The sequence below is a fragment of the Gekko japonicus genome, unplaced genomic scaffold, assembly GCF_001447785.1.
Source record: "Gekko japonicus isolate JY-2015 unplaced genomic scaffold, Gekko_japonicus_V1.1 scaffold142, whole genome shotgun sequence".
Classification (NCBI taxonomy): Eukaryota; Metazoa; Chordata; class Lepidosauria; order Squamata; family Gekkonidae; genus Gekko; species Gekko japonicus.
In genome coordinates, this window is record NW_015174848.1 from 741,484 (window position 1) to 754,452 (window position 12,969).

At 52.5% G+C, this 12,969-nt stretch overlaps 1 protein-coding gene across 2 annotated transcripts in view; it reads left to right on the plus strand.

Moving 5' to 3' along the window:
- The window catches only part of PRUNE (prune exopolyphosphatase), a 34,477-nt gene that overhangs the window by 1,990 nt on the left and 19,518 nt on the right, over positions 1 to 12,969 (plus strand). Inside the window, exons 2-4 of one of the 2 annotated variants that reach the window (XM_015424507.1) lie at positions 8,882 to 8,986; positions 9,959 to 10,164; positions 12,469 to 12,653. In XM_015424507.1, coding sequence (XP_015279993.1) covers positions 8,882 to 8,986; positions 9,959 to 10,164; positions 12,469 to 12,653 — 496 coding nt within the window. The remainder of the gene's footprint in view (positions 1 to 8,881; positions 8,987 to 9,958; positions 10,165 to 12,468; positions 12,654 to 12,969) is intronic. The other variant, XM_015424508.1, reaches the window with a different exon arrangement.

The window sequence follows — 12,969 nt, forward strand, 5'->3', positions numbered from 1 at the left end:
CCCAAAGGCGTCTCAGAGCGGCTTACAATCTCCTTCCCCTTCCCCTCCCCACAACAGACACCCAGTGAGGCAGGCGGGGCTGAGAGAGCTCTTTCGAGGACTGACCTTGAGAGAACAGCTCTGAGAGAGAACTTGTGACTGACCCAAGGTCACACCAGCAGCTGCATGGGGGGAGGAATGGGGAATCAAACACGATTCTCCCAGATTAGAGTCTGCGCTCCTAACCACTATACCAAACTGGCTCTCAGAAGGAGGAGGAGGAGGAGATTGGATTGATACCCCACCATTCACTACCTGAAGGAGTCTCTGAGCAGTTTACAATCTCCTTTCCCTTTCCCTCCCCACAACAGATGCCCTCTGAGGTAGGTGGGTCTGAGAGAGCTCTCTTGAGAACTGCCCTTGAGTGAAAGCTCCTCCCCTGCCTCTCCAAAGCTCTCCAGGGTCTCAGGTTGAGGTCTTTCACATCACCTACTGCAGTGATGGCGACCCTTTTAGAGACCGCGTGCCCAAACTGTGACCCAAAACCCACTTATTTATCGCAAAGTGCCAACACAGCAATTTAACCTGAATACTGAGGTTTTACAATTTGAATGCATAGCTTAAAGTAACGAAATTTTTGGTATTATTAATCTTTTATAGTTAAATAGAAACTATGGTAAAAAGATAAGAGTATACAGAAACTTAAGCAAACTTATAGAAATTCTTTAAATATGGTAATATTTAAGAAAATATACTGATCTCTTTGTATGTTTTGTGTGTGTAAGTGGATGTTTGTTATATAGTGTGTTTGTTAGTATATATTATGAAAAATAATAAAAGTGTACCTTATGGGTACTTAAAAAAAATACTGAGGTTTTACTTTAGAAAAAACAGCTCATACGTTAACTTAAGATGATCCAAACAAAGTAAGGAAAGCAATTCCAAATGCTTTCATTGACTTAAAATTATTTGGCAGAGAATTCCACACTTTATTGATGGTCTGGGCCTGGCTGGGGCGATGGCACGCGTGCCCACAGAGAGGGCTCTGAGTGCCACCTCTGGCACCCGTGCCATAGGTTCGCCACCACTGACCTACTGCATGGTCCTTTTAAACTGGAACTTCTAGTTTTTGAACCCGGGATCTTCTGCCGGCCATGCCATGGCCCCGCCCCTCCCCAAGCAATATCCCATCAGAAGAGTAACCCACTCCAGATGGGTGTAGTCAGTTCCCAACCCTTCATGAATTCGTAAAGTGTGATGGATGTCAAATTCGGATGGATTTACTCCCAGAGCCACAAACAATGGATGAGTGGGCTCGCTTTTGTAAGGAGATACCTTGAGCTAGTTGTGCTTACATTTTTGATTTTGGTGTCGATCGCCGTATTGCGTCAACGGGCCACAGGCTATATTTTGCAGCCGTTTTTGCCTGTTAGCTGTGATATGCAGAGGGGTAGTAATAAGACAGGAAACCTAGGTCTCGATTCAGTCCGGGAGGATGCAGGTGGGGTGGGAAGTGCCACTCAGTCATAGCTGACTTATGGTGACCCTGTAGGGTTTTCAAGGCAAGAGACGAACAGAGGTGGGTTCGCCATTGCCTGCCTCTGCATAGCAACCTTGAGCTTCCTTGCTGGTCTCTCGTCCAAGTACTAACCAGGGCTGCTCCTGGGCCATCGAAGGGGGGCTCGACGCGTTCTGCTAAATGGTGACATCTTTTGTTCCTCTGCAAAACGGCGCAGATGTTTGCGGTGTTGATTCTGGGGCAAGAGATCGGAGCAGCAGTCATAGCTGACTTATGGTGACCCTGTAGGGTTTTCAAGGCAAGAGACGAACAGAGGTGGGTTCGCCATTGCCTGCCTCTGCATAGCAACCTTGAGCTTCCTTGCTGGTCTCTCGTCCAAGTACTAACCAGGGCTGCTCCTGGGCCATCGAAGGGGGGCTCGACGCGTTCTGCTAAATGGTGACATCTTTTGTTCCTCTGCAAAACGGCGCAGATGTTTGCGGTGTTGATTCTGGGGCAAGAGATCGGAGCAGATGGGGATGGGAGGGGGTGGGTGGGCAGGCCTCCGTTGGCCTCCTCACAATCGTCGTTCTGTTTGCCATCCCCGGGAAAATAAATAAGGCCTTGCCGAACAACATCCATCTGCGCTGGGCATGCTTTCAAAACCCCAGCAGCCCTGGCCTGTTTGCACTTCTCTTTCGTTTTGGGAATCGTCGTGTGGTGTTCACCGAGTCAACCCGACGCTGCCAGGTAGCGGAGCCCCGAGCCCTAAGGTGGCAAAGGGTGGAAGAAGATTGTGGCCTGGAGGCCATGGCTGTGTGGCAGAGCATCTCCTTGGGATCCAGCAGGTCCCAGGTTCAATCCCTGGCGTCTCCAATTGAAAGGACCAGGCAGTAGGTGATAAGAACATCAGAAGAGCCCTGCTGGATCAGACCAGTGAGGGTCCATCAACATCCTGACTCACACAGTGGCCTCAACCAGTTCCTCTGGAGGGCCAACAGTGGAGATAGGGGCCGAGGCCTTCATAAGAACATCAGAAGAGCCCTTATGGATCAGACCATTGAGGGTCCATCTAGTCCAACATCCTGTCTCACTCAGTGGCCAACCTGTTCCTCTGGAAGGCCAACGACGGCATAGAGGCCGCGGCCTTCATAAGAACATCCAAAGAGCCCTGCTGGATCAGACCAGTGAGGGTCCATCTAGTCCAACATCCTGTCTCATTCAGTGGCCAACCCGTTCCTCTGGAGGGCCAACAGCAGGGCATAGAGGCCGAGGCCTTCATAAGAACATCCGAAGAGCCCTGATGGATCTGGCCAGTGGTCCATCTAGTCCAGCCTCCTGTCTCACACAATGGCCAACCCGTTCCTCTGGAGGGCCAACAGCAGGGCATGGAGGCCGAGGCCTTCATAGGAACATTGGAAGAGCCCTGCTGGATCCGACCAGTGGTCCATCTAGTCCAGCGTCCTGTCTCACACAGGGGCCAGCCAGTTCCTCTGGAGGGCCAACAACAGGGTAGAGAGGTCGGGGCCTTCCCCTGAGAAGATCATCAGAAGAGCCCTGCTGGGTCAGAGCAGTGAAGGTCCATTGGAGGCCTTCCCCTGATGTGGCCTCCTGGCTCTGCGATTCAGAGGATTAGTGCCTCTGACTGTGGAGGTTCCCCTCAGCCACCACGGCTAGTAACCACTGATAAGACCTGTCCTCCATGAATCTGTCTAATCCCCTTTTAAAGCTGTTTATTCCTATGGCCCTCATTACCTCCTCTGGCAGTTAATTCCACATTTTAATCGCTCCCTGTCTAAAGTAGTATTTCCTGTTCTCCATCTTGAACCTACTGCCCATTAAGAAGAAGAAGAGAAGAAGAGATTGGATTTATACCCCGCCCTTCACTTGGAGTCTCAGAGCGGCTTGCAAACTCCTTTCCCCTCCCCTCCCCACAACAGACCCCCTTTGAGGTGGGTGGGGCTGAGAGAGCTCTGACACAAACTGCTCTTTTTCAAGGACAGCTCTGACAGAGCTTGTGACTGACCCAAGGTCACATCAGCAGGTGCAAGTGGAGGAGTGGGGAATCAAACCCGGTCCTCCCAGATTAGAGTCCACACATTAGAGCCAGTATGAGGAGACCACCGGGGGTCTTCAACCTTTTTCAGCCTGTGGGCACCTTTGGAATTCTAACACCCCAACATGTCTGCCACAGGAGGCGGGGCCAAATTCAACATGTCTGCCGCAGGAGGCGGAGACAGACACATAGAGGAAGCCCAAGTACAAGGGGAAAAAGGGGGCTTGTGGGGCAAAGAAACTGCTCTTTCAAGAACAGCTCTGACAGAACTGTGGCTTGCCCAAGGTCATCCAGCAGCTGCAAGTGGAGGCGCGGGGAATCAAACCCGGTTCTCCCACAGTAGGGTCCACATTAGAGGCCAGTGGCACCAATAGGGGAAACAAATTTAACGCCATCTTTGGGTTACTGCTATGTTTTACGGCTTCTAATTTGTTTCTAATGCTGTTTATAGGGTATTGTGTTGTACACCGCCCTGGCCCGTTTTTTCCCCGGGGGAGGAGGGTTTGAGAACCAAATTTAATAAACATATAATTTTGAAAATACACTGGGAAAGGGGGCGGGAAGAGAGAGAGAGAATAAAACCTACCCCGTGATGGCAATTTCGACTAGAACAAGGAGATATAATTGGCTGGGTAGATTAAAATAATGTTTTCACGGCTGCTGGTCACACACACTAAACAATCCACTTTCAGTCCACTTTTCAGTGCACTTTCCACCTGGATCTTGCCAGTTCACACAGTAAAATCCAGTTGGAAACAGTGTCCCCTCTAAGCTGTGGAGTCCTGGGAGCAAAAATTCTACTTTGTGAGCTACTTGCATTAAAGTTGTGAGTGAGCGATTTGGCTACTGCATAAATTAGTGTGCTCTGGAGCCGTCCTTCCTGAGCTAAGGCAAAAATGTGTGAGCCAGAGGCTAAAAAGCTGTGAGCTAGCTCACACTAACTTAGCTTAGAGGGAACACTGGCTACTGCATAAATGTTTGCTCTGGAGCCGTCCTTCCTGAGCTGAGACAAAAATGTGTGAGCTGGAGGCTAAAAAACGGTGAGCTAGCTCACACTAACTCAGCTTAGAGGGAACGGTGGTTGGAAAGTGCGCTAAAAGTGGATTGAAAGTGGATTGTTTAGTGTGTGTGACCACAGCCAGTGTTGGCTTTATTCTCCTTTGATTTCCCCCCTGCTGGCTACGAGCCCCACGGGGCCCCACACACTTTCTGGAAACACTTGGTGGGTGGCCGGAAAGGTGTTCGTGGGCGCCGTGTTGGGGACCGCTGGCGTAGCCTATATGGACCAATGTTCTGATTTCGTATGAGGCAACTCAAAATGGTCAGAAGGCATGGAGAAAGCAGCTCCTTTCTCCCGCCTCAGGTTCAGGGCTAGTTCTCTAACCACACTACTGTTCTTGAAAAAGAGCCGTTTCTGTCAAGAGCTCTCTCAGCCCCACCTACCTCACAGGCAGTGTTCCCTCTAAGCTGAGTTAGTGTGAGCTAGCTCACAGTCTTTTAGCCTCCGGCTCACGCTTTTTGGTCTTCGCTCAGGAAGGGATGGCTCCAGAGCAAACTAATTCATGCAGTAGCCAAATAGCTCGCTCCCAACTTCAATGCTGGTCGCTCACCAAGTAGAATTCTTGCATTGCTCACAGGGTGTCTGTTGTGGGGAGGGGGAAGGGAAAGGAGTTTGTCAGCCGCTCTGAGACTCCTTTGGGTAGTGAAGGGCGGGGTATAAATCCAATCTCCTCCTCCTCCTCCTCCTCCTCCTCCTCCTCCTCTTCTTCTTCTTCTTCTTCTTCCTCTTCTTCTTCTTCCTCTTCTTCTTCTTCTTCTTCTTCTTCTTCTTCTTCTTCTTCTTCTTCTTCTTCTTCTTCTTCTTCTTCTTCTTCTTCTTCTTCTTCTTCTTCTTGCCCCAAGGTGTCTTAGAAAAAGTTAAAATAGATAAAAATTCACATAGAAACATGAAAACCCTCACGACAGCATTGCGAGGTAGGCCTTTGTAATGCCATCCGGGGAGACAGACGCTGGGAGTGTAGAGGGTACACAGCGTGGGTGTGGCGGGTGGCCCATGCACTTGCGCCAGCGTGTTTGGAGAAAGGAGAGGAAACCCACTTCCTACTACCTTCCATGTGAATTTCCTCAAAGGGCTTCTTTTTCTCAGAGGCCCTGGAGTGCCTTTCAGTGCAAATGGCTTGCGCTCCTCTCTCGCTCTCTCCCGGCTTGATTCCCCCCCCCTTCCTCCCACCTCTAATTTTAATTTCCATCTTCCCTCGCAGCCTGATACCGCTGCTTTCTCCGGCCGTAATGCGGCTCCGGTCAGTTGGTTTCTATCACAGTCAATTATCCAGCGCTGGCTTATCTGCCCGGGCACTTTGGCAAATGGAGGCGGACATTTTCCCGTCTCTGGGAAACGGTGCGCGGGCGGGAAGGGGGAGGAGGGAGGCCTTTCCATGGGCTCCTGAGGGGCATGCAGAAAGGATCCCAGAGTGGAAAGCCGGGCTGTTCCGACGGCTTTTCTCCAGGATCCGTAGGCATTTGCGGATGTTGAAAGGCCTCGCCCCATCTCTGGTGTCGACTCTGGTTTAGTGGTTAGGAGCGCGGACTCTAATCCGGGAGAACCGGGTTTGATTCCCCACTCCTCCACATGCAGCTGCTGGTGTGGCCTTGGGTCAGTCCAAGTTCTCTCAGAGCTGTGCTCTCAAGGGCAGTTCTCGGGAGAGCTCTCTCAGCCCCGCCCGACCTCACAGGGTGTGTCTGTTGCGGGGAGGGCAAGGAGATTGTAAGCTGCTCTGAGAGCAAGTTTGGTGTCATGGTTAAGAGTGCGAACTCTAATCTGGGAGAACCAGGTTTGATTCCCCACTCCTCCACATGCAGCTGCTGGTGTGGCCTTGGGTCAGTCCAAGTTCTCTCAGAGCTGTCCTCTCAAGAACAGTCCTCGAAAGAGCTCTCTCAGTTCCACCTACCTCACAGGGTGTCTGGTGTGGGGATGGGAAGAGAAAGGAGATTGTAAGCCGCTCTGAGACCCCTCCGGTTAGTGAAGAACAGGGTATAAATCCAATCTCCTTCTCTTCTTCCTGTGTTCAGAAAGGCACGTGGTACAGGCCTCTGTGATGGTACAGTCCCCTCAAAAGGCCAGGGAGGTCCCACTTTGAAGGGAAGTGGGACCAAAGTTGTGCTCAGACCCTTGAGTGCTTCCCATATACTCTGTCCACCTTATGTACTGAAGTTGCGGTCTCCTCTCCCTCTAAGCCGTGGAGTCTCGTGAGCAAAAATTCCACTTTGTGAGCCCCTGGCATTAAAGTTGTGAGCGAGCGATTCAGCTGCTGCATAAATCCATTTGCTCTGGAGCCATCCCTTCCTGAGCGAAGACAAAAAAATGTGTGAGCTGGAGGCTGAAAGACTGTGATCCAGCTCACACTCAGCTTAGAGGGAACACTGAAGACCACCCCCACCCCCAGGTTCAGACTCTGCTGTGTGAGAAGACATAGAATGGGGTCAGCGTCTTCCACCTCCGTAATAGGAGGCGGAATTTTCCCTTTGGAGCCTCTGAAAAAAGACCCAGAAACCCGGTTTCCACCATTGGGTCTGCTGGATCCTGAACAGCAGAACTGAATCCCAGAGTCTGTCATTGGGATATTATTATCCCCAAATGGCCACCGGATGTCCAACGGGCTCCTCTTAAATCCACCTCCTGAGTGTGTGTGGCAGGATTCGAACTAGGGGCTTGCTTCTGTGCACAGAAAAGGAAACGCTTTGAAAGGGGATTAGGTGGAATCATGGTAGATCGGTCTGTCAGAGGCAGTCAATCCCAGTGCCACGAGGCAATGTCAGGGGAAGGTCTCGGCCTCTCTGCCCTGTTGTTGGCTGGTCACAGGAACTGGTTAAGGCCACTGTGTGAGACAGGAGGCTGGACTAGAGGGCCCCTCCCTGGTCTGACCCAGCAGGGCTCTTCTGCGGCTCTTCTCAGGGGAAGGTCTCGGCCTCTCTGCCATGTTGCTTGCCATCTAGAGGAACTGTCTGGCCGCTGTGTGAGACAGGAGGCTGGACTAGAGGGCCCCTCCCTGGTCTGACCCAGCAGGGCTCTTCTGCGGCTCTTCTCAGGGGAAGGTCTCGGCCTCTCTGCCATGTTGCTTGCCATCTAGAGGAACTGTCTGGCCGCTGTGTGAGACAGGAGGCTGGACTAGAGGGCCCCTCCCTGGTCTGACCCAGCAGGGCTCTTCTGCGGCTCTTCTCAGGGGAAGGTCTCGGCCTCTCTGCCATGTTGCTTGCCATCTAGAGGAACTGTCTGGCCGCTGTGTGAGACAGGAGGCTGGACTAGAGGGCCCCTCCCTGGTCTGACCCAGCAGGGCTCTTCTGCGGCTCTTCTCAGGGGAAGGTCTCGGCCTCTCTGCCATGTTGCTTGCCATCTAGAGGAACTGTCTGGCCGCTGTGTGAGACAGGAGGCTGGACTAGAGGGCCCCTCCCTGGTCTGACCCAGCAGGGCTCTTCTGCGGCTCTTCTCAGGGGAAGGCCTCGGCCTCTCTGCCATGTTGCTTGCCATCTAGAGGAACTGTCTGGCCGCTGTGTGAGACAGGATGCTGGGCTAGATGGACCTTCACTGTTCTGTGCTTGGGGGGGGGGGTCAACAGTGGGAGGGCTTCTAGTGTCTTGCCCCCACCCCGGGACCTCCTGATGGCCCCTGGTATTTCTGGCCACTGTGTGACACAGAGTGTTGGACTGGATGGGCCTTTGGCCTGATCCAACATTGGCGTCTCTTATGTTCTTATGTTCTTATGACCCAGCAGGACTGTTCTGATGTTCTTATGAAGGCCTCGGCCTCCATATCCTGTTGTTGGCCCTCCAGAGGAACTGGTTGAGGCCCCTTTGTGAGACAGGATGCTGGACTGGATGGACCCTCACTGGTCTGATCCAGCAGGGCTCTTCTGAGGTTCTTCTCAGGGAAAGGCCTCGGCCTCTCTGCCCTGTTGCTGGCCCTCCAGAGGAACTGGCTGGCCCCTGTGTGAGACGGGAGGCTGGACTGGATGGACCCTCCCTGGTCTGATCCAGCAGAGCTCTTCTGAGGTTCTTATGACTTCTCCTTTCCCCCCTTTTTTCTCAAAAGTGCCTGAACAGGGCTGATCTTGCTGGGACGTGAGTTCCTTGTGGGACCCATTTTCCTTCCTACATTCTATTGTTGAACACGGCTCCCGTTGGTGAGGGGGGGGGATTTTTTAACCATCCAATTGGGGTTCAAGGTGACGCTGGAGTTGCCTGCAACGCCCACCAGGTTTCCCCAGCCTCCCTTCTGAATCCCTCCTCTCCACCCGGTGCTTGTCTGCTTTCCCCGGGGACTGTTGCGTTCCTTTTTTTCCCTCCCTTGACAGGAGTGCATCCGGAGCCGCCGGGACGTCCACGTGGTGCTGGGGAACGAAGCGTGTGATCTGGACTCGGCGGTGTCCGCCCTGGCCCTCGCTTACTTCTTGGCAAAGGTTGGCTCTCTGCTTGGCCTCTTCCGCCCCCCCCCATATTTTATTGTCACAACGACCCTGCGAGGTGGGTTAGGCAGAGAGAGAGAGAGAGTGTAGCCCAAGGTTAACCAGCAAACTTCATGGCTGAACAGGGATTTGAAACCAGGGCTCCCCAGTCCTACAACAGCACAATCCTAACTAGACCGGGGCCCCCCAACCTTTATGACCCTGGAAGCGTCTTTGGAATTCTGACACGGCATGGTGGGTGCAGCCAAATAGTCACTGCTACAAAATGGCCACCGCAGGAAGGCAGGCCCAGCTACAAAATGGCCGCCGCCGCTTTCCCTTCCGTCACTCGGCGAAGATTCTCGTGCTGTGGTAGCAGCTGCCAGTTTGGTGTCGGGGTGAAGTGCGCGGACTCTAATCTGAGAGAACCGGGTTTGATTCTCTGCTCCCCCACTTGCGGCTGCTGGATGACCTTGGGCAAGCCGTAGTTCTCTCTGAGCTGTTCTCGCAAGGACAGTTCTGGAAAGAGCTCTCTCAGCCCCACCTTCCTCGCAGGGTGTCTGTTGAGGGGAGGGGAGGGGAAGGGAAAGGAGTCTGTAAGCCGCTCTGAGACTCGGGAGTGAAGGGTGGGGTATAAATCCAATCTCCTCCTCCTCCTTCTTCTTCGCAACGTTTTTAAAAAAATCTGCACAACCAATCAGATCCCCGGTGCCCAATGAGAAGCTTTGCTGGGCAAAAGCCCTGCCTGGCCCGGGGAGGGCACCCAAAAAAGGCGCTGGTGAGAACCCCCGACCTGGACATGATGTCTTCCTTTGGTTTGGTGTGTGTCTGTGTGGCGATCGGAAGTCCCCTGCTTCCTAGGGCAGGCAGGCACAAATGGGACAAGGGACCTGCTTCTTCTTAAAATGAGATTTGCCATTCTCGGGATTCTGTGCTTGCGAAGCACCACCCACAGTGATGTAAAAAAGACTTTCCGGCACCCCACAGGTGTCTCCGGAGCCGAGGGCGGCCTTCATCCCGGTTTTGAACATCCCTCGCGCCGACTTCCCCCTGCGGACGGAGAGCACCTTCCTCTTCAAGGAACAGCGGCTCCCCGAGAGCGCCATCATCTTCCGAGACGAGATCGACCTTCTCGCCCTCCACCAAGCCGGGCTCCTCTCTCTGACCCTGGTGGACCACCATGTCCTGCCGAGGTAAGGCATGGGTGTGGGATACCTGAACGGAATGCTCTGTCTGTCTTCTTGGTGCTTGGGGGTGGGGGGTCAACAGTGGGAGGGCTTCTGGTGTCCTGGCCCCACTGCTGGACCTCCTGATGGCACCTGGTATTTCTGGCCACTGTGTGACACAGAGTGTTGGACTGGGTGGGCCATTGGCCTGATCCAACATGGGCTTCTCTTATGTTCTTATGTTAAGAGCACAGGTCCATCAGTGGCTATTAGCCACAAGGTATGGATAGGAACTCTCGGTCTGGGGCAAGTGATGCTCTGTCTTCTTGGTGCTGGGGGGGGCAACAGTGGGAGGGCTTCTGGTGTCCTGGCCCCCCTGCTGGACCTCCTGAGGGCACCTGGTATTTCTGGCCACTGTGTGACGGAGTGTTGGGCTGGATGGGCCATTGGCCTGATCCAACATTGGCTTCTCTTACTTTCTTACATCTGGGGCAAGTGACGCTCTATCTTCTTGCTCCTTGGGGTGGGGGGCAACAGGGGGAGGGCTTCTGGTGTCCTGGTCCCACTGGTGGACCTCCTGAGGGTACCTGGTATTTCTGGCCACTGTGTGACACAGAGTGTTGGACTAGATGAGCCATTGGCCGGATCCAACATTGGCTTCTCTTATTTTCTTACATCTGGGGCAAGTGATGCTCCATCTTCTTGGTGCTTGGGAGTGGGGGGCAACACTGGGAGGGCTTCTGGTGTCCTGGCCCCACTGCTGTACCTCCTGATAGCACCTGGTATTTTTGGCCACTGTGTGACACAGAGTGTTGGACTAGATGAGCCATTGGCCTGATCCAACATTGGCTTCTCTTATTTTCTTACATCTGGGGCAAATGATGCTCCATCTTCTTGGTGCTTGGGGGGGGGGCAACAGTGGGAGGGCTTCAAATGTCCTGGCCCTACTGGTGGATCTCCTGATGGCACCTGGTATTTCTGGCCACTGTGTGGCATGGAGTGTTGGGCTGGTTGGGCCATTGGCCTGATCCAACATTGGTGTCTCTTATGTTCTTATGGAAGCCAGTGGGGTGCACGGGGCGGAGAGAGTGGACTGAGAGAACATAAGAAAAGAGCTGCTCTTCACTTAAGGGCAGTTCTATTGAGGACATTTTGGCTGAATAATCATAGGAAGGCAATTTCTGGACCAGAGATTTATACCAGAGAAACGACACTTGGCATGTGAATGCTCTGTTGGAGGCCTCATTTGTACCTTTATTCTGTGCCTAGTGGTTGCATTTTGAAAAAACTTTTTTTCTGGTCCTTATTGATTTTATACCTTGTATCTGCATTATTGTATTGTATTTGTATATTAGCCAATATGTTCCTCACTGTATTTGACCTCTGAAGAAGGCCTATGCAGGCCGAAACACGTCAGGTCGAATCCATCCGCCCTTGTGTGTTATAATTTGGTATTTGTACATGAGGTGTGATTGGGCCCTTATATTTCATTTAAAAAACTTTGTTTAATAAATACATGTATCTTTTTATATATTTCATATATTAAGCTTTTATTGTAGGCCCTCTTTTGCATTTGACTAACCTTTTTTAGGTTCTGGATCAGGCCAATGGCCCATCCAGTCCAACACTCTGTGTCACACAGCGGCCAAAAATACCAGGTGCCACCTGGAGGTCCAGCAGTGGGGCCAGGACACTAGAAGCCCTCCCACTGTTGCCCCCCCCCAAGCACCAAGAAGACAGAGCATCACTTGCCCCAGACCGAGAGTTCCTATCGATACCTTGTGGCTCATAGCCACTGATGGACTTCTGCTCCAGATGCTCATCTAATTCCCACCTGAAGCCGTCCATGCTTGTAGCTGCCACCACCTCCTGTGGCAGTGAATTCCATGTGTTAATCACTCTTTGGGTGAAGAAGAACTTCCTTTTATCCGTTCTAACCCGACTGCTCAGCAATTTCATGGAGTGCCCACGAGTTCTTGTATTGTGAGAAAAGGAGAAAAGTACCTCTTTCTCTACCTGCTCTTTCCCATGCATAATCTTATAAACCTCGTATCTTATAAAATCGTATCACCCCTCAGCCGTCGTTTCTCCAAGCTAAAGAGCCCCAAGTGCTTTAACCTCTCTTCATAGGGAAAGTGTTCCAACCCTTTTATCATTCGCGTTGCCCCTTTCTGCACTTTTTCCAAAGCTATGATATTCTTTTTGAGGTGTGGTGACCAGAACTGTACACTGTACTCGCTCCCTGAAAACACTAGAACATGAGTCCCATAACAAGGGCGGGGCCTTCTGCACCAGGGGACTCATCTGCATGCCTCCATTGCCTTTTCACAGCCAGGACGCAGGTCTGGAAGAAACGGTTGTCGAGGTGATAGACCATCGCCCCCTGGAGCAGGGAAGGGGCCCTTCGTGCAGAATCACGTCGGAACTGGTGGGGTCATGCGCCACACTGGTGACGGAGAAGATCTTTCAGGGCCGGGTGGAGGTTTTGGACCAGACCACGGCAGCCCTCCTGCACGGTAAGGGCAGCAGCGACCTGCGGGAAAGAGACAGCTGGTTTGCGCTATTTTGGACTCGCAGTGGGACCTGCGGGTACCCGCGCTGGTCTGAACCTTTCCTGATCCCCCCAGGGCAGGAAGTATGCAGCCACTGATATCTGCGTTTCCCCGCTCCCCGCCAGCAGAAAGTTCACAAATCCTCCCGCCCAGCGAATGATTTCTGTGTTTTCTCAACAGTATTTTTCCCCCCTTTTGTCCTGGAGACGTAAGGCGGATTACACAGAGTTACTCAATGCAGTCAATAGGATGAGGCATCTGATGACACAGAAATGCTTGA